Here is a 21,894-nt window from a genome sequence, read left to right on the forward strand (position 1 = left end):
TATTAAAATTAATGAGTAAGGATCGTAAGAATGCTGCGCAACGCCGTTTAAAGTGGCCGCTCGCCCGCAGCACCGCAAGAATGTGACCAGGGATGTTACATCCGGCGCCATGTAAGTTTTGTTACGAAATGCTTAAGTATCAGATTAACAACGGGTGCTATTCTTCACCTTGCAGATACACAAAATATGCAGCTGTGCGACAAGAGTGCCCCACTGTAGGAGATGTTTTGGAAGAGGCAGGTATGTTGTATTGGATCGGTAGTGTTACATGGTACGCTTATCCGGATGTGTTTATTTGTTATTCCACCCGTATTGTCAACTGTGTGGCGGAACAAATCAGGCGCTGCGGCACCACCTAAAAGAGATTTTGGTGTGCCAGGAGAATATGGGTACCCAAGTGCCACAAACCCACTAAACGACCACTATACGGGTTCTAAACGACTCAAGCTCTCAACCTAAACGAAATATAGAAAGACTTTGTTTAGCAGACGGCAAACGACTCATGCATTCTAAAAATAGCAAAAAGCTGGTGGCGCCATCTGTTTGTGGGATACCCAACCAGTGGGAGCTTCCTCGCTTGGAGAGCTTTCTCATTCCCTCTGTACTGTTGTATGGTTTTGCATTGAAGTTATGCATCGCTAGAACTAGAACGGCGATACGATTGTTTAAATACTAAACTCCAATGTACACCACCAGCACTGAAGCAAATGAGATTAGAGTAATGGTCATTGGTGTTGATACCCATGTATCTTGATCACACGACCATTCACATTCATTTTTGCTCGGATAGAAGGCTATATAGATGAATATTAGATATATTAGATGAAACTTGTCGAAACACATTACAAGAAAAGGACAGCAATATAATTATGAGTTGTAATACGCCATCTATTGAGCAAACCAATAAAGTTATGGATCTTTCGTTTTTTTTTTGCTATGGATATTTGATTTTCCAGTCGTTTAAACTTAATCTGTGGCGCTTGGGTAGCTGCCGATATGTTTGATAAGAGCTGCACTCTGTGTTCCGAAAAGTGAAGCGTCATTACATACAGCTATGTGCATGCTTTTCGTTACATATTTGCCTCATCTTCTTTTTAAATGAACTGCTTACGGTTGAGCTCATCTGTTCGCGATATTCAAGTGTTGCAGCTCCGCCAAATTCAGCCCTCGAGCTTGCTGTGCGATTCTGCGCAATTCTGTGCGATTCAAGCACCCTTTTAACAACGCATGCGTCCGCTGTTCAATTAGTGGAAATATCCGTCAAAATATCCGACTCCATCCTTCAATGGTTTATCCTTTTTTCGATACAACATGATCGAGCAAACCGCCAAGTCCAATTCGTTTGAATAATCCGTGAGTAGAAAAAACATGTAAACTGAACTCCGGACAGATGCTTTGTCAAAAAGGTGCTTAAGTGCTACGTGATGTACGGCCTACTGGCATCACCCTCGTTGTGATGTCCGAATCGCCGTTAATTTTAGCAAGCGTTTGGTTCATTCCGCTCCTCCACATGTAATGTTCGTGTATGCCGTCTAACCCGGCGCTCTAGCACCAATCGAACACGACATCGAACATGAAAAATGTATGGGATTTGACATGTTCGATTTGTTGTTTATCAAATCGAACATGTCAAATCCCATATATTTTTCATGTTCGATGTCGTGTTCGATTGCTGCTAGAGCGCTGCCTAAGATGGACCGGAGGACGTGTTGTTTGAACCAGAGATGTGCGAGTCGACCCGCACCTCCCGGACTGGAGCCATTTATAAGCGACCCGGAGTCGTTCGGGTCGACCCGAAAGGTACCAGTGGGTTCAGCAGGTGCAAAAAATCTTAAGGAATGCAGACCCCTTGGTGCAGCGAGATTGAATCTGATCGGACCAAAGTAGTTTCAAGAGCTGACCCGACTCGCTGCACTAATGTGGCAAAGTCGCTTATGTTTTCATGCACCAATCGACACGCACTCGTTGATTCTGACTCAGACCCTACTACACCTGCTGCCCCCACTGGATGGAATCGACCCGACTCCGGAAAATGAATCGTTTGTCCATTAGTTTTAACATGTCCAGAGCATTTGATATGTTAAAACTAGTTGTGGGACACGAAGTGAACTCGGCGGTTGGACTAAGTGGGTAGTACAGTCAGGGGTGGAAGGAGGCAGCCAACAAACTGGAGAACGGTTGACACTCTTCTTGGCCATGTAAACACGGCGTGTTCAACGGTGAATAGACCAGCAAAGAAGAGGAAAAAAGAGGAAGATTTCTCAATGATCTTTACTTTTGATCCTCTTCTATATCTTTTTTCACGAGAAAATTCGTGCTTGCAATTTAAATTGAAATATATAACAAACAGTAAAATTTAACATGGCTCGGAAAATGATATTGCCACCGGAAATGCAAAGCATAGCAGTGTTGCCTGTAGTCTTGGAAAAGCAAAAAGAATTACTGACTGAAGTGGGAAAATCTTCCGGAACCTTGGTACGGAAAAAATCCGGAACCTATTACATGTATTGAAATATCACGTATTACATTCATACATGGAGTGGAGTATGATGATCATGCACGAAACATGTTCATTTTTTTATTTATTAGAGTTCCATTTACACCTATGCTTGTTCGATATAGCTTCGTAACCATCAAACGGCAAGGCACGCGAATGGCTTCCTAATAAATACATAAATAAAAGCATCGTTAAAAGTTAAAATACCGGCTTTCCCCGATTCCCTCAGCGTCAAGATCACCCGCAAATACAGGGTTTCACACTTTATCTCAAGACCGCGGGACCCCTTCCCGAATCTGTCTTAGCCAAAGCCAAGACTGCGGTATGATGCTTGAAAACGTTGATGATACCTGAATTCATCGGATGCAATGCTGAATCTGCGGCACATTTCGGTCAAGGCCTGCCTGTACCCACTTGTGGGCTTGGCTTTCAGTGACTAATTGATTCCCCCCCATAGCAGGATAGTCAGTCCTACGTATGGCGGCGCGGTCTATTTGGGGATTGAACCCATGACGGGCATGTTTTTAAGTCGTACGAGTTGACGACTGTACTACGAGACCGGCTAACCCTGTAAAGACTGAACATAAAAAGCCACCACCGGATCAGCTGATGCAATAGCGGAACATGTATGAGCAAGTGAGACGGCAGAGCGCAGATGCTAGTATGGCACACACATGAAATGTAGGTCCCCGTGAGGTCAAAGAGGGGGGGGGGAGGTAGTGGAGTGTATTTATTTTTTTATCCATTTAATTTTGCCCACCACCGCACATTACCGCGAGCTTTTTGGCTGTCATCTTGAACCCTCAGAAACCCTCGCTCGAAACGTCAAAAACCGTCGCAACGACTTACAAAAAGCATCGCCAGCGAGGGAAAATCGTATCGATTTGGAACGTTGGCGAGTTCGCGAAAACCGGTTTTTGGTCTGCGGGCAGCTGCTGTTTCGTTCATGCGGGCGCAGTTGTTATTCCAGCGCGTATGGTCCATTTACACTAGAGCGAATGAGGGACGCGTGATCGGGGTAGTGTGGTCGGAAAACCTCTAACATTTGTATTGCAAAACTGCGGCACACTTTTTCGAGCACACCATCGCACCCCAGGGACATATAATTTGACGGCATAAATTTTTATTTATTTTTATTTTGAGCACCCACTGTTAGGGGCTTGGAAAAGTAATCTGTAGTGCCTTTTTTTATATGTAAGCAAATCAATAAATGATGCACACTCTTAAAACATAAAATTTGAAATTTCAAAATCCAGGCTGTCAAGCCATATGTCGCTGGGGTGCGATAGTGTGCCCGAAAAAGTGTGCCGCAGTCATGCGATACAAATTTTACAGATCCCGGTATTGTCAACGTTTTCACGTATCGTTCCGTAGTCTTGCGATTGACTCCCGCCGTTTCATCAAATTGTCCCGCAGTCTTGAGTGCTATCGCCAAACCTTGTATCGTTGGAAAAATATTTATTATTGTTCTTTTTACCCGACCGTATTGTTCTTGGAAAAATATTACATCGAGAACAAATTAACTATTTTCTGAAATTGACTAACTCCAAAGAAGAGTTTCAAGTAAATATGCAAATATATTCCATGACAAAAAATCACGCTTTTTAATCTTATTCCAAATGATTCATTCAAAAATATATATAAATGTTAATCAGTAAGGCTTATGACTTTATGAAGCGTGAATGAGCAAATAGAGTTGGCAGGGAATTCGCACTTGATAGATGGGTTGTTTTACGGATTTAGGATATGACGAATAGAAAGGATACAGGGAAAATCATTCAGAAAACTTTCCAATCCAGTCAGAGATATATTGTAAGGATTAATAGCTCGACGAGCACCATCTTCAAAATGTAAGTGTGTGTGTGTTCTGTCCAAGCTCGACCATGCTCCAAGTTCAAGCTCCAACTCGAGACATACAAACCAACTATGTAGATGCCATTCAATGAATAACCCATCTAAATATTAGTGACATTCGACTGTATTGCAATCGCAATAAGAACGATTTGAACATTGAATGATGTAATGTATCATTTAGTTTAAGAATTTGTATTAGTAAAATAAATTAAATATCCTTATTTATTTAAAAAATGAACCATAGTTAGCCTATTATGGACTAAGACGGTCGCTCCCGAATAAAAAAATGGTTAGTTTAAATATTTAAAATGCGATTTATTATTATCAACATATAGGGGTTCCACTACAAGACTACAAAGGCATTACTTTCATTCACTCTTCAAGTACGAAACACGATCAAGATTGTAAATAGGGAATTAAAATAGCTCATCTCCGAATAGCACGGTAAATGCCAGGCTTTATGTTGACGAGCATGTTGTTAAGTTGTGCTAGTTGACGACCGATGTAAGGTCATTAGAATTAATAAATTAGTTAAAGTTGTACTGATCTTTTCCTTAGAAATGGCAAGGATATAATATAGCTTGAATTAGATGAAATTGAATACCATAAGGAGGGAAAGAGGGATACAAAATTATGTTTTGTGTTACGTAGTTCTTGGATGACCCTTAACTTGACTCAGCGAAAGAAACATTATTCCTGCATGTGTGGGAAATCCAGAATCCAGAACATATCTGATCGGGAGAAACTATACCAATGTGAGATTATATCGGTTATTGAACCGGATTATTCGCCGATAATTTTAAGCTTTGTAAGAATATACTCACCCAGAAGTAATAAACATAATAATTATACATAAATAATGGAAACAGATTATTCTGTATAAAAAAAGAATACATATTCGTATTTCAATTCATGTATTTTTCATGTCAAATTACAAGTTTTTACATATATATAAAAAAAACGATAAAAGTTGAGAGAGTCGTACTCTGTTAGAAATGAAAGTCTACGGTTGTGTGTCGGGTAAATTCATGGCAATGTTCGCGTAAACGACAAGTGCTCTTTAATAATGTCCAGCAAAAAAAATGCACATAATAGTGCTCACTATTTTACCAAAAAAAAGTCATAAGTTAAATATCTGTTTCAACATACTGCTTGAACTTTTGGGGGACTACCATAGAAATGGTGTATAAGGATAATTACTTTTCAATAAACTTACTCTAGTATATAATCAGTTCCTTCCCTCTACGACATGAGTCGTCGATAAGAACCAGTTGATCGATGATTAAGGCATTTACCGTTCAAAAACCTTATTATAATCAGCGCATCACCATTCTCCTCTTTCAACGACAGTTTGTAATCATTTTCTCTGACAATGCAAAGTGAGTTTTTGCTGCATTTGTTAAAAGAAAATCTCCTGAATATCTATTCACATTCTTACCCAATTCCAATTGACCACACCACCACATTCGCACATCCCATTGAATCACATAAACGCGCACCGCTACTACGGTCAGTTCTCGACTATGGTGTCTGATTGTGCATGGATGTATCAGGGTTTTTTTATTACATAAATATAGCTCCGGTCCATTACGATAGATGTAGAAACTCTTCCAAATATTGGCTGTTCACCATTCACTGCAGTACAAATTCAGCATGAAACGATTGCTAATATGATCGATTCATTAAAAAGAGCAATAAAATAGAAATTACAAACCAAAACACAAAACAAAACTTCTTAGGTCATACACTGAACTGTAGCAGAACCAAAGTAAAACAACATCAAGTTATTCAGCTTCTATAGGCTAGCAATTATCGACAATTTCAAGTTAAAATTATGTCTTCCCAACTGCAGCCCAGGTGGAGAAGCACCTATTTCCTCCTTTCAATTAGTTTGTTGTCTCGACCGCTAAATAAATAGCTTTTTTTGCCGAATGGCGCCGTTTGCACAAACATTAAGACCTAACGTAAGATGTTAAATCTAATCCGGCAAATAAAAAAAAACCTAGTCCTGGGGTATGTATTAGAGTATACTAATCAAGAAATATATGAATATGCACTTGGTTGGCTGCACGTGGTACAATGTTAAATTTTGAATAAAAATATTGGAATTGGTTGCCGCTCTTCCTCGACTGTTTCCGCTTTACTCGGGCGATTTTTGGTGAAGATGTCTATTCGATGAGGGATGGATTATTATCGGTGCAATGCAAGTGGGTTGATTTGAAAATTGCTCATTTGCTCATTTGAACCGCCGCTTCCACCAGGAGATTCTTGTTGTTGATGGTAGTGAAATGCCGCCAGCGATGGAGTCGTGGTTGAAGACACATCTAATAAACAAAAGAAAACGCCACTCAATTTGCATCGTTCAATACAAATAGAAAAATTACATTGAGAAGTTCAGCCAAAACAGTCAATTCACATCATAAGTCGAGTCTGCGTTTAGGATGGAAAGGATACCATGCCATATCCCCTACACTAACACTACGTTGCGGGATGGTCAATGAATTTCAACACTTCTTGAAGTTGCAACATGCTATTACCTTTGAATTGGATTTACAAAGTAATTGACAGTTTCATTTTTTTTTTGCTCAAACTGTTTGAGATTTCGATTTCCTCGATTACTTTAATAATAATAATAATAATTATTATTATTATTATTATTATTATTATTATTATTATTATTATTATTATTATGACTAAATTACTAATTTACTTTATCATTTATTTACTTCAACGGGAACAGAACAGCCTGATTGACGATTTACCAAGTTACAATAATCATATACCACTACAGTCGCAACTGTAACAGTAATAATAGTAATAGTAATGCAGCAAAAAGCACCTGTATAATAATAGTAATGCAGCTATGTTGAGATGATTGAAAATGAAGTAACATATCACAAAATAGTTTTATAAATCAGCGATTTATAGAATGAAAAAAAACAAGCTTCTGTCATCAAAGGCTATTTAATATTTCTGATAGTGGATCGTGTGTAGTGCTCTACGAAGATGTCAATAATTGTTTCTGTATGCGATGTTATGGTCATCATTGTCATGTCAGTTATTTTGTTGGAAAATTTTGAAAAACCATTATTATATTCTTTGGAGAACTTCTCTACTAAAGTATGGGAACATGTCAGTTTGCTCTGTACAAAGTACATATTATACATACAAAGTACAAAGTACATATTATATTATAGCATACCGTTACTTCCGTTGTGCGGTGGGTTAGGTGTTGATGGCGGCGAGGGAGAGTCGAGCATTATTACTGACGATGAAGGATCTTCTGCAAACATTTATAAAAATAGAAAGAAAAATTTACTATGAATGGATATCCAACTACAACTTACAACCAAAAGAAGGTGAATACAATCAAGTATTATTAGACTATTAATACCTTATATACATTAATAATCACATCAGAACTTCATGTATGAAATAAACTAATCCAATCGATCGTGTGTGTATGTGCAGGTTGTGACATTTTTATCACTTTTAACGATGATTTTTATTCTTAAATACGTTATTTGATTTCCAAGTTTATTCTTTTTTGTTTGTTTCATCCATTTCCACAATAAATTACCACTCATATTCTGCACATATAATAATATATTTTCAAGAATGAAATATAATAATCGATTTGCGGTGTGAGCCCCATCATTATCTAATGTTTTACATTTGCAAATTTATTGATTGGTTTTTTTAAAGACTGTTGTATATCACACAGCACAATTATATCTCTTTTCGATTATTTTTTACATTCGAATAATTCACAACGCTGCTCTGTACCTTTACCATGACTAGTGAATCTTAATTCTGTTCTCACTTTTTAAATGAGCTGGTTTATCATTTTACGAGTCGCATCCCTTAGCGTTGCCTTACCCTATGGGTTAAAGCATATTTCTTTGCACGTCTGTAGGATAAATGCCTTACTAAAGAATAGTTATAAATGCCCCTGTGTTTTATGAATTTTCTTCATCATTATCTATTATTTCCTCACTGATGACAACGCTTTCACTTTCCACGGGTTGTTGTTTATCTGAGTTTGTGAGAGCAGTGGCAAAGGAATGCAAAAAGAGAAAAAAGATGAAGAAATAATCGACAATTAGGCAAACGCAACAATTTGGCACGAGTCGGACGGATTTCTTTGATTTCTGGTTGTGTGCGTGCGTGTGTGTGTTTGTGTGTATGTGTGGTTCCTGACACATAGATCCAAATAAAAAAACTTAGAAAAAGAGCCTCACAGATCTGCTAGGGTTCACCTGCCACATACAGTAAAATCTTGATTACAATTACAATATTGCCTCTGCTTCATATTAAGACAACACAGTTTGAAACATCGAATTGCAGTGCAAAATGTGGTAAAACCAACTAGTGTTGGGTTCATGAATCTTTCGTTGAGAATCATTCATATGAATCTTCAGCGATGAGTGATTCGAATCTCGAATCCTAAAGATTCATGAATCTCAAAAAAAAAAATCTGTAGACATTAATTCATAACCTCTAGAGGAGTATGGTTTTAAAAATATTGAATTTACACGTTCCCATGATATATTGGTTAACTCGCACGACTTAACAACATGCACGTCGTGGGTTCAAGCATCACATGGCAAAACAAACTATCCGGCTGCGTGGTACTTGCTACGAAGTCTCGAAACCCAGTATAGGCTGGCATAACCACCTAGGTTGTTACGCCACGAAGAAGAATAATAAGAAACTCAAGCTCTGAACCTGAATCTTTGGAGACTTATTAATCTCTTGAGATGCATGATCTCAACTGGTAATCAATCCCGTCCGGCCTTTTAGATGCCTACCGATAACAGCCATTCAGAAACGACCTCATTGTCCAATGTGTTAAGAATCTAATTATCATGTATGAGGTACGACAAGTATAACAAAATTAAATACAAACAAATAATAATACAAACGCTGCAACATAATCAATCCAAACTCGTGTTTATCAAAATAATTACAATACAAATGGGATTAAAATACGACAATCGTTAGACGCGTTTGTTCGTTCTCGGCGCTGGTTAAAAAGAAAATTATGCCTTACATACAGAGGTACGCATTCTTTGCTACCGAAATGAACACTATTAAAATGATCGATCTGCGAGAGAGGTTTCTAGAATTCTACGTGTAGTGCCAAATTGATAGACCAAGAGCATAAGAATGTGTGAAAGTTCTATGCTGAAAATATCAAGGGAAAAAGAGCAATTATCTAGGCCAGGGGTCTCCAAACTACGGCCCGCGGGCCGCATGCGGCCCTCGAGAGCCTATAACGCGGCCCGTGATAACTTTATTAAGACTTAAACACACATTATATTAGTTTGATTATTTTAATCACAATTACAATGTTAACTTTTTATGTTTAAAATAAAGCTTCAATAATAGAATGCTGTCAACATTGATACATTCAGTCGGTATTTTCTCATTCAAGGGAAGGTTAAATGTTCGAATATTAGCTAAAGGTGACACCAAAATGGCCCTCAAAACCGATATTTGTAAAGCTATGCGGCCCGCGAAGTGAAAAGTTTGGAGACCCCTGATCTAGGCAACAAAGGGGCACATGCTGATCGCGAATCGTACACTTTGCCGATCTTATTCTTCTTCTTTGACACAATAACCGTTGTTGGGGTCAAAGCCTGCCTATACCATTGATGGGCTTCTTGGCATTCAATGACTTATTGATTACCCATAGCAGGATAGTCAGTCCTTGGGGCACGGTCCATTTGGGCCTTGAACCCATGACTTTGCCAATCAATAGCTTAAAAATCAATCGATCGTTGTTATCGCAAGCGATTGTAACAACAACAAAAAACATGCATAATTGTTCGTCTTATCACTACATACAGTGTAATGGCCTTAAAAATACAATATCCTACACGCCCTACACAATATTTATTGCCCCTGAATGTATTAGTATAATAAAGCGTACGTTTTATGCATTTTTAGAACTTACCGTTCACTTTAGAGCGAGTTACGGCCCCGGCGCTAGTGGATGAGCTGCCTGCCGCAGAAGTCGAAGAGGAGGAAGACGACGATGTAGGATTATTCGAACTTCCAGTACCGTTTGTGCGGGCGCTGATTTTCTTTCGCTTGGCAGGAGCATCGTCGTCAGAGTCGCTGAGCGTCAAATCCACCTTTTGTGCAATAAAGAAAGACATACGGTTTGTCACATACCGTTGCTGTCTTCTCTGTTAACCATTTTGAGATTATATTTACCGTTTCGCTGGAGGTAGTCGTAGACGTTGGTTCGTTTGTCGAGATGACAGAAGTCTGAGATACAATCGGTTTTGGTGGATCCGTCGTTATTACTTCTACAAAACATAAATTATATTAATAACAGATAGTGGTGAAGATAAAATGATGAAACACATTGCATCTCGTTCGGTTGACCGTCAATGATCCGAAGATTCAACAAGTAAACTATACTATCGTATTCACAACGCTTACCAATGTCATCCGATATAACTTCGACCTTTTGCACCGCTTTACTAGGCGATCCATCATCAGAATCGTTTAGCTTAACTCGCGTGCTCCAGGAACCATCCTTGTGGAGTTGGATTTCTGTATCTTCGCTCGATAGTTTTGTCGAAACCAATACCTCTTGGAAGTAGCTGTTATGGACATTAAAAGCATACATTATCGTTTACGCAAACAAAGAAGCAATCGTTTGCAATTGTGCAAAAAAAACTGTACTACTTACCCATCGATAACAAGATTGTTGTATACCGCCGGTTTATCACACACGGGACAGTTCCATGTTGGCTTACGCTCATTCATTTGCAGATATAACGACGCATCGAAACACTGTAGATGAGAGCACGTCGATGAGCTGAGATAGAGAGAAAAAGATAAACACGTTAGAGCCCGGCAACTTGCTGGTTTTATCAACGGATCGGTTGTTACTGACCGGCAAGGTGTGGTCATGCGCATCTTTCCCAATGGACAAATTAACGACACTTTTAGCATAGTGGTTGCAATTTCACAATCAGCATCTTCATTCAGCTTTTCTTTAACTGAAAGTAAAACAAAAATGCATAACATTATGTTCGGCACCAAACACACAAAAAATTAAAAACCAGGCCGCATACTTAATGCTCGAGTGTAATCAGCCGCTTTGACGCCCTTAGTTTTCAGCCTTTGTAAGAGTTGAGCCGACGACAGCTTGCGCACTAAGTAGCATGCTACTGCATACCCGCGGTTGTACTCCGTGCACCAGGATACAGAGATGTGGTTGGCCACCGTCGGCGATAGCTTCACCTGCGCTGTTATGTTGACCGGTCGGGGTGGTCTTTTTGGTTCCACCCCTGGCTTGTTGGTGGGAATTGGATTCTAAAAAGAAAAACAATTATACATAAAATACATTAAAACACACACACACACACACACACACATGAAAGCCCTTGATGGCGCTTGCGATCTTACCGGCAACGGGCACAGTTTGTTGTTCACCTTCAACACAATGTTGGGCGGAAAGTGATCGTCCTGCTCGCAGGTTGTTTCTAGCAGACAAAATCTAAGCTGAACCTGCACGTTATGCTCTATTTTAGCGGAATTGCTGATGTCACGGTTCAGCGCAATTTCGTTCGCCTGCTGCGGCGTCAGATGAAAGAAGTAGGAACCTTCCTGCACCCGCTGGGCAGTGTTGCTCGGTACCAGCGTGGCCGGCTTCAGCAGGGTGGCCATAACGTCGAAAAAGGCCAGCTTTTTCAGTTGCACATCGGGATGTATCGGGTAGTCGCCGTACCCGGGCACGGCCATGCTGCCGTTGGCATGCACCTGCCCAACACGGTTGTCGGTCTGGACGGCGTTCGCGTACTGTTGCTGATACATGGCCGTACCGGTGCGCCCACTGGACGTCGTGCTGTGGCTCACAACGGTACCGTTGTTGGCACCACCGGCAATATGTCCGCCGGACGCTAGCAGCGACTGTACGGCGAGCGGGTTGGTTTCGACCGGCTGTAGCACGACCTGTGGCAGCAGCGACTGGTCGCCCGCACCACTGCCTGATGTGCTGGTCGTGGACGACGTCAATAGTTCCTGGGCTTCCTGCTGACTGAAACGACCAGGTACACGATAGTTCGGTTAGATAAGCTGCACATCACCAACAACAACAACAAAAGCAACGGTATAATGGTATAAAGCAAACGTACGCCTTTCGATGCAATTCACGCACTCGATGCTTCAGTACTTGAACGTTCTGCCGAACTAGATTCAGAGCACGATCAACTAGATCCGATTTGCGACCACTTCGACTGATGTTGTGTTCGCCAAGCAATTGCTGTAAATCGCACACTCGTAGTTGATTTACCAATTCCTGAAAATACAAAACACACACCCACACACACGTGCGCGCATACACATATTAAATAAAGAAGAATCCCACACACCGGTTCAGGTTCGAATATTGTACAACGCGTGATAACTCGTCGCTAAAGCTTATGGGAAGCTCAGCAAAAGGGACCTAATTTTGTGTCATTTGTTTGTCGCTCAACACGCTACTGTTTCCCCTTCGGCACCCGGCGCGCGAGTGAGGGGCTGCTTGTTCCCCTGTTTGCATCAGGTCTTTGGTTGGATTCGCGTATCCAGACACCGTGTGCGGTGTTTTCTGAGAATTATACATACTGGCTAGCGGCAGAACCACCGGAACAATTCTCGTTCCTGGCCTGTGCCTCGCACTCCTGGTTCTCCACAGGTTTACACATCTACACCACACGTGGGGCTTGAGTTTCTGAATGTGAATATGAAAAATACTTTATCCTCAAGCTGTACGGTCGTAGCCCCGCGTGCTACCCGTGCTAAATGCAGAAATGCTTATCCACGAAAACGAAACATGGTTTCAGGGGTATACACACCACACAATAGAAACTGGCGCACACACAAACACACCGAGTGTGCTGTATGCGCTGACAAACACTCACACACCCGCACACATCTGCCGCCTTTGGCAGGCTTGGTTAAACGTGTGGTTTGATTTCTCTTGTGGTGGAATTGAAAAAGCAAAAAACGTTTCGAAGATATTCGTGAAAACTATATTGGGATCACTTTTATAAGCATGTACACGCTGTGTAAGCATCAATGAAAAAAAGTGTTTCTGTTCTACTTTGCAATCTTCCTCATCATATCCCTTCATATTTATTTCATTCACTGCCACTTTCTACATCCTCCCCTTTAACATCACGGAGTTTTGCAGGATAGTTTTCGGGACGAGCAAAACTCTCCAGTACCAATTTTAAGCACAGCACTATAAGGCAGCACTTTTCCGGAACTAAAAAATAGCTGCCGTGGACAGGTAAACAACACGTACTTATTTTACTCTACTGGGTGGAAGGCATCCTATACAAATAATTAGTAGCGAAAAAGCGTCCTTGCCGCCCAAAGTCGCGGGCAGATGATACTCAAGATCCTTGCCATCCACGGAATCGCGCACCAATATTGCACGGGATGTGGAAACCTGCCAGGACACATACCTTGAGCTCAGTAAATTCAGCGGCTTGCCGCGTCTTTCTCATCTTCTAGCGACTGCTGTAGTGGAATGTGCATGCGCGACGGAAGATAATTCCTCGAAGTTACATCGATTCAGATTCCGGCGAATCGCTTTTCGATTGATTTCTTTTCACTTGCAACTTGAAAACCACACAAATGAAGCGGAAAACTTCACAGAATTTCTCTGCACACTCACAAGACAGAACAATTACGCTCAGACATACACGCACGCACACATACCCACACACACATACACACACTGTAATATGACATCTGGCAGTTGGAAAGGCAAACAAGGTATCTAAAGAAGTGTATGCTCTTTTTGTGTCTTCTGTCCTTTTCTAATATGGTCTGTAGGTGAATATGCTCGCGGTTTTTTTTGTGAGGCCGCAAACTAGTGATGGGCAAAACGGCTCCAAAGGTGGGCACGGCTCAGACTAGTTATTTGCGATTTTCGACCCGAACCTACCGGGTTGGAGCAATCCGTAAGCGATCCGGAGTCGTTCGGGTCGACCCGAAAGTTACAAGAAGGTTCAGTAGGTGGAACGATTCCGTTAGGTAAAAGAAAGCATAAGCGACTCCGACCCGTTGGTGCAGTGGGTTCGAGTCGAGTCGGGTCAATGTAGGTTCAATACTCGACCCGAACTCGCTGCACCAACGGGTCGGAGTCGCTTATACTTTCTCGCACCTACTCATGATTCGGTTCGACCTGAACCTACCCGAACCCGGATTTGATTTCTACTCCCCTAGTGCCACAAATCCACTAAACGACCACTAAACGGCTTCTAAACGACTCAAGCACTCTACCTAAACGGAATACAGAAAGACTTCGTTTAGCAGACCCCAAACGACTCATGCATTCTAAAAATAGTAAAAAAGCTGGTGGCGCTATCTGTTGGTGGGATACCCCAACCAGCTGAACTTCATCGCTTGGAGGGGAGCTTTCTCATTTCCTCTGTACTGTTGTATGGTTTCGCATTGAAGTTATGCATCGCTAGAACTAGAACGGCGATACGATTGTTTAAATACTAAACTCCAACGGAAACCACCAGCACTGAAGCAAGTGAGAATTGAGTAATGGTCGTTGATGTTGATACCCACGTATCTGACCACACAACCCAAGTGCCACAAATCCACTAAACGACCACTAAACGGCTTCTAAACGACTCAAGCACTCTACCTAAACGGAATACAGAAAGACTTCGTTTAGCAGACCCCAAACGACTCATGCATTCTAAAAATAGCAAAAAAGCTGGCGGCGCTATCTGTTGGTGGGATACCCCAACCAGCTGAACTTCATCGCTTGGAGGGGAGCTTTCTCATTTCCTCTGTACTGTTGTATGGTTTCGCATTGAAGTTATGCATCGCTAGAACTAGAACGGCGATACGATTGTTTAAATACTAAACTCCAACGGAAACCACCAGCACTGAAGCAAGTGAGATTAGAGTAATTGTCGTTGGTGTTGATACCCACGTATCTGACCACACAACCATTCATATAGATTTTTGCTCAGAAAGTTAGAAGGCTATATCCCAAATAGCCAGAATTGCTTAAGCAGCTCATTTTGGCACGCTAAAGATCGCTGCTCTAATTCGCCTTTTGCAGTAGATAAACAGCATCAAAGTTCTATGTGGGTCTTTCAAACAGCGCCTAAGCAGCTTCCTTATGCCACGATGCCAGGGATTATTTTTCTTTGTGTTTTATTTTCAAGCAAGCGTCATCGATGAAATAAACAACAACATTTGTTTGGTTTAAACACATATGTATATTTTTAAATCTTTTGTATTGATGAATTTCACAAATTTTTACACAATTTACTGATAATTCACAATCGCTTCACTCAATATTCATTCTTCAAGTAACGAATCTAACTTGTGCAGCAGCAATGAGATTATTGCCGGCGTCCGTCTTTGACACTTTGACAAGAGCCACCTTGAACCGATGTCATGCATTAAAAAGCTATAAAGTTCCACCAAGTTCAGTACCCTTTCTTAACAAGCCTTCAAGTTCCATCATGAACCCTACGCATAGTGCTAGTCAGCCGCAAAGTTCCAAAGAGTACCATGTGCCTGTTAAAAAGCTCCATAGTTCCGCAAAGTACCGTCTATCTCTTAATCAGCCACAAAGTACGACATCGGAACGATTTTTCGTTAAACAGCCCTAAATCAGCTATAAAGTACGAGCTGGCTATTTGGGATAGGTCATGATAAGATGAAACTTGTCGAAACACATTGCAAGAAAAGGATAGCAATATAATGATGAGTTGTAATACGCCATCTATTGATCAAATCAATGAAGCTGTGGAGCTTTCATTTTTTTTCTATGGATATTAAATTTTCCAGTCGTTTAAGCTTAATCTGTGGCGCTTGGATCCGACCTAGCGCACCCGCTGCACCCACGAAAAAAAATATCGCCACAGAGTTGAAAAATATCGCCACAGAGTTTTGCATTAAAGTTTTTTGTTGTAAAACAGGTATCTTTTGTGTAAATTTAATGCAAAATGCAAAAAGAACATTAAGGAAATTCAATAAGAGCATAAAATATTTCAAAGTATTAAAATATTTGCAAAAAACACATGGAGCTGTCAAATTTAGAGCAATCGCGTACTGCGAATTCACGTATATCGAGTATCGCGTACTACGGATAATTGCTGTACAAGATAAATGGCATTCTATTGTAGTCAAATATGCAAATCGTTGTTTGGCAGTTTCCCATCAATCGTCGAGAAAATGCATCTAACATTTTCACCACAAATAGTTTCTTGTTTTTAAATTCACCACCAGCCACCTCAACTGTAAGCACCTTGACCATTTTCCGTTAACACAACAGTTTGGCTAATCCGTGGGCAGTGGACCATCCGGCAATTCCTTCAACGAATAAACTAAAATTCGCTGATTATCTTATTTACATTCTCGGCTGCAGTGTGAACTCATTCTCTCCGTTTCTGTGGAGATACATTTCTGTGGATCAAAGCTGGCTACAGTTTTGGTAAAACGTTGAACGGGCAACTTGCAACGTGCACGAGCAATAATAATATTAATTTCATTCAAAGTTTTTGCCCAGTGATTGGCTGCAGTGCTATTGGTAGCGTCGTGTGAAAAGTAGCTGCACAGAGCGGATGTTCGCATCATTTTAGGGAGTTTTAATTTGATTATCCTTCCCACGAAGCCCAAAAAGTGTTTGCTCCCCTATCGCGGCGCTGTGTTCGTTCCGCGCACAACGTTGATTGAAGTGCTGGGAAGCGAACGAACGGGCGTACCAGCAGAGGCTTGCTCCCCTCGACCCTAACCGGGCCAATATACACCCACACTTACATAAACACATACACACACGCAGTGTAGCATCACGAGTTTGCCGGCAGACAGACGGAGCAGCAGGCAGTGGAGATCATGCGCTCATAGTTTTGTCATACGTGTACTAATCGAATTTGTGCGACCATTGAAGTGAGGTGCTGCATTTGACTGGGTGGTAAATTGTTAGTACAGCTCGCGGCACGCGGACAGTAAGGGACAAGTGCTGGGCCAGGGAAGTAGAGCATGATGAAATTAAACAGACCCCGGTGGTCACCGCTGCTGTGGCGGATTGCTTTGCTGAGCGCCGTACTACTATTTCATAACCCCGTGGTACATGGAAATGACGAAATTTCCACCGAGTCTCAGGTACGTTTGCGGCGGGTGAAGTAACGTGTTATGCTAGCCCGGCCTGGTAATCCGGCACACAACACACCAGGTGTGCCTTTTTATCACTTAGTGCTTAGTGCCCAGAGATAAGCGAATTAAACTATTTGTTCTTTGCTTTGTCCTGAAGCCGGCTGGGGATGCTGAGCAGTACGAAACACCAACGGTAGACCCGAAGCGTATGTATTTTGCTGAACATTTCGATGATCTGTTCGATGGTGCGAGTGATGCCATCGAGAAGCGGTGGGTGAAGTCAAAGGCCAAGAAAGACGACGCTGCCGAAGAGGTGGCCAAATACGACGGCGAATGGGCGGTCGAGCAGCCGCAGCGGCCGATTCTAGCGAACGACTATGGGTTGGTGCTGAAATCGAAAGCGAAGCATGCTGCGATTGCTTCGCCTTTGCTGCTGAACCGACCATTCGTGTTCGAGGACAAGCCGCTTGTGGTACAGTACGAGGTCAACTTGCAGGAGGGCCAGGAATGCGGCGGCTCCTACATAAAGCTCCTTTCCGTGGGCGACGGTACGAAGGATCTGAAGCAGGTACGTACGAACACGGTTGCCGTGTAGTCTCGTGTGCATCTTGCTTACCTCATTTTGGTTGCCTCATGTGTATAGTTCCACGACAAAACACCGTACACGATTATGTTCGGACCGGACAAGTGTGGCAACGACGTAAAGTTGCATTTCATTTTCCGACACGTTAACCCGATTAATGGTACCATCACGGAGAAGCATTGCAACAAGCAGAAGTAAGTAGCAGCTTGATGGTGTTTCGTGCATTGTTCTCGTTGCCGTTGATTGAAATTACACGTCTGCTTTTGCTGCGTTTGCTTTTTATTTTTTGTGTGTAGAGATCGGCTTGATGATCCGTTCAAAGACAAACGCCCCCATTTGTACCAATTGATTATTCGCCCGGACAACACGTACACCATACGAGTGGATCACAAAACCGTCAACGAGGGCTCGTTGCTCACCAACTTTACGCCGGCAGTGAACCCGCCTGCTGAAATCGATGACCCGGAGGACCGCAAGCCGGAGAACTGGGACGATCGCGAAAAAATCCCCGATCCCGAAGCGACCAAACCCGACGACTGGAACGAGGACGAACCGGCACAAATTCCCGACCCGAAGGCTACCAAGCCGGCCGGCTGGTTGGACGATGTGGAGGAGATGGTACCGGACAGTTCGGCCGTGAAGCCGGAGGACTGGGACAACGATATGGATGGTGAGTGGGAACCGCCCCTGATTCCGAACCCGATGTGTGAGAAGGCGGTTGGTTGCGGTTTGTGGAAGGCTCCGATGGTACCGAACCCTAACTACAAGGGCAAATGGCGCCCGCCGCTAATCGCTAACGTAAACTACCAAGGAAAGTGGGCCCCGCGCAAGATTCCTAATCCGGACTTCTTTGAAGATCTAACGCCGTTCCGAATGACACCGATTGTGAGTAAAACTTTCGATCGTGGGAGTGATTTACTGTTAGAAATCAAATATTTTTTTTTTCCTTTTTTTTGTTACAGGCCGCGGTAGGCATCGAACTTTGGTCCATGTCAAACGATATACTGTTTGATAACATTGTTATTTGCGATGATGAATCCGTTGCCGACGAATGGGCTGCACAAACGTTCGATCTCAAAGTGAAGACGCTTGATCGGCAGGCGGTAAGTTGGTTCGAGGTTGGACAGGGATAAAGGTGTTCCGCTGAGGTTATCCGGATTTACTTTCTCTTTGCTGTTTTTGATGCCTTTTATTTAAATGCACGGATTGTCGGAGATATTTCGGTGACTAAACATTTATGCTTGGTCACATTAATATATGGCACTTTTGTGTGGTTTGTCCACTTCTATCAACCATAATTTTAAACATAATGGCATATCCATGTTATTTCGGTCTTCGAAGTCAACATTTATCGCAGTTTTTATATATACGTTGCATAAATTTTCTTTTTGTTACCATTTCGATTGCGTTTTAACTGTGCAACTGCTGCAGCAAACCCTATGGGACCGAGCGATGCGGTACATTAACTACAAGCCAGGCTATTGGGGAGCGTACTTTGTGTACTGCTCAATACCATTGATTGCCTACGTGTGGTTCCTGTGGTCTCGACGCGATAAAGAGGTCTTTATATGTTGCTATTCACTATTGTAGGCTCGATAACAATCAAAATGCTATTGTATAATAAGCTCAGCAAAGTTTCCCTGAACATCGGTTGTCCGCCATGCGTCGCGTCAGTATGCTAAACTGTAGTTATTTGCTAATGCCCGCCTTTTTCCTTTCCTTCAATGTTAACTCCCCACTTTAGGAAACCTTCGTTTCGCGTGTGCTTAAGTACTGCAACAGCAATCCCTGGATGTGGGCTGTATTGATAGTAGTAGTAGGATTGCCAGTTGCTTTAATGATCTACTTCATGTGCTTTACCAAGGTAACATTTACTGCTAAACTAGTGCTGCGTGAATCGGTGTCTGATTCATGACTCGCAATGGATCTTCGAAATGAATCACTGAATCGGTTGAAATCGTTCATGGGATTTAGGAATCTTTGAATTCATAAGCTACAAAGTTTCCCAATTCGTAAGATTAAATATTATGAAGGGTTTAATTACCTTTTAGTTTAACAATCTTTGAAGAAGGACTCTAAATATGTTTGACTGTACCCAAAGATTCTTTGAGCTCAAGATTCCGATTTAATATTCATTTCGAAAGACTCTAGATTAGTCTGAATGAATCTCCTAGTTCGCAAAGCACATCACTATGCTAAATTGTGATTGTATTTCTAACAAGATGTTGCACCAAATGTTGTTTAACCATATTTTTTCATCTATTGGCGAGAAGGGTGACGCCAAGGCGGAAATTGGACGCAAGAAGAAGAATGACGATTATCCAGCACCGGAGCAAGAGCAGGACGAGCTGGTCGGTGGTGCTGGTGAGGAAGCGGAAGACGATGGACGATCCAGCAAAACAAAGCTGAATGCCGCAGCCACGGGGTCCTCCGGTTCACGGTCAGCCAGCAGTGCCGGCGAAGCGTACGCAGAGAATGAGGATGAACGTGACGGCGATGAGGCTGAAGAGGATGAGGAAGACGACGAAGCACAGGAAGAGGCTCAGGAAATGGAGGCCGGTGAAGAGGAAGCATCGTCAAGCGATGCACCAGTAGATAGCAAGAATTCGGAAGGCGGGGAAGGCCTTAAGAAGAGAAGAGCCCGCAAGGATTAGAAGCTAAGCGGGGAGGTAGAATGGTAGAACAATAACCTATGAGTCGTTAGATGTGGTTGCGTTTGCATGGTATAGTATCGATTGGTAAAGGACACCTAGAGAGGGCCCGTAATGTAATGTTTTCTTCTATCTCAGCCTGTATGTGCCCGTAGACATGCAATAATTATTTCCAAACTTTTAAGTTATCTTGACAGTCGGGTTCATTTTTTTTTGTTAGCTCATCTCACATAGTTCTTAATAGCTTTCGATCTGGTCTAAAATTAGCCCCTGCTGGGTCGAATCGTCGTGTGTGCGCATAGGGCACGCGTGTATTCTTACGCAAGTCGCGTGTGAACGGCTCCACCCACGGGATCGGCCCCATATTTATTCCCAAGAGACCCCTGCTGGGTGTGCAAGTTAACAAACAAGTTAAGGTCAGGCTAGCTTTTCCATCGCCGAATTATTGCTTACAATAATGCATTTCTCCGCGGTGTGTACAACGTTACGTTTGTACTTCTGTTAGCTGAAATTAAACCAGACGAAACAACAACAAAAACGAGCGGGGAACAGTAAATAGAGCGTAACGGTTAAGCAATTTGGATACATTTTTTTTTGCATATATACTTAGCACCAAAGGAAAAATGGCTCTAGTTTAAGTGAACGATTCTAAACTAACATACGGAAGGGCGAGGGTGGGTATGTAAGTGCATTTGCAGCTGCTGAAATAGTTTCATCCATTGATTATGTGTGGCATTTAGAGATTTCCTTTGTCTTTCAATTTGTTTCGGAGTAAATTAGAACTACACGTTGAAGTAAGAGGAAAAATGTTGTTTTCGTTTTGATATTCATACATCTACCTGACCGGTTCTTGCGTTCAGCGATGATGTTCAACTATATTCCATATTATAGGTAGCATTTTTGTGTGTTGGTTTTAGGTGTGAACAAATCATTTAAAAAAAAAACCTGTAATGCAGCAAGTTTTTGATTGTACTCAACCTCAGTCTAGAGTTAGCTCGATTGAACACTAAAGCGCACTGTGTGAATGCTCGATAAAAACTCGATGAACACGAGTGCCCCCGGTTAAATACAAATAAATCGTAACGTAATTGACCATACACAGGATCTATCTGATATACGTTTCATGTTGTTTTCTTCTTTGTCCTTATTTTTGGTGATAGATCGCAACA

At 42.0% G+C, this 21,894-nt stretch overlaps 2 protein-coding genes across 4 annotated transcripts; one reads left to right on the forward strand and one right to left on the reverse strand.

Moving 5' to 3' along the window:
* Window positions 1-5,248: 5,248 nt before the first annotated feature.
* On the reverse strand, window positions 5,249-14,103 carry LOC120950067 (E3 SUMO-protein ligase PIAS2). Of its 2 annotated transcripts, XM_040367805.2 has the most exons (11): window positions 13,825-14,101; window positions 12,508-12,671; window positions 11,780-12,410; window positions 11,446-11,686; window positions 11,265-11,370; window positions 11,058-11,186; window positions 10,805-10,968; window positions 10,574-10,668; window positions 10,311-10,491; window positions 7,554-7,634; window positions 5,249-6,675 (listed from the first exon to the last, which is right to left on the reverse strand). In XM_040367805.2, the coding sequence occupies exons 1-11, from the start codon at window positions 13,864-13,866 to the stop codon at window positions 6,542-6,544; spliced, it is 1,968 nt and encodes a 655-aa protein (XP_040223739.1). In that variant the 5' UTR covers window positions 13,867-14,101; the 3' UTR covers window positions 5,249-6,541. The 2 variants fall into 2 exon arrangements, with proteins under 2 accessions (XP_040223739.1, XP_040223740.1); XM_040367806.2 differs by lacking the exons at window positions 5,249-6,675; window positions 7,554-7,634 and adding an exon at window positions 7,860-8,387 and having other exon boundaries at window positions 13,825-14,103.
* Window positions 14,104-16,690: 2,587 nt separating this feature from the next.
* On the forward strand, window positions 16,691-21,822 carry LOC120953673 (calnexin-like). 2 transcript variants are annotated; one of them, XM_040373828.2, is made up of 7 exons: window positions 16,691-17,500; window positions 17,649-18,059; window positions 18,135-18,268; window positions 18,371-18,959; window positions 19,037-19,177; window positions 19,506-19,634; window positions 20,348-21,822. In XM_040373828.2, exons 1-7 carry the CDS (start codon window positions 17,378-17,380, stop codon window positions 20,726-20,728), a joined length of 1,908 nt encoding a protein of 635 aa, XP_040229762.1. In that variant the 5' UTR covers window positions 16,691-17,377; the 3' UTR covers window positions 20,729-21,822. The 2 variants fall into 2 exon arrangements, with proteins under 2 accessions (XP_040229762.1, XP_040229763.1); XM_040373829.2 differs by lacking the exon at window positions 19,506-19,634 and adding an exon at window positions 19,819-19,938 and having other exon boundaries at window positions 16,694-17,500.
* Window positions 21,823-21,894: the final 72 nt, after the last annotated feature.

Source organism: Anopheles coluzzii, chromosome 2, assembly GCF_943734685.1.
Source record: "Anopheles coluzzii chromosome 2, AcolN3, whole genome shotgun sequence".
Taxonomy (NCBI): domain Eukaryota; kingdom Metazoa; phylum Arthropoda; class Insecta; order Diptera; family Culicidae; genus Anopheles; species Anopheles coluzzii.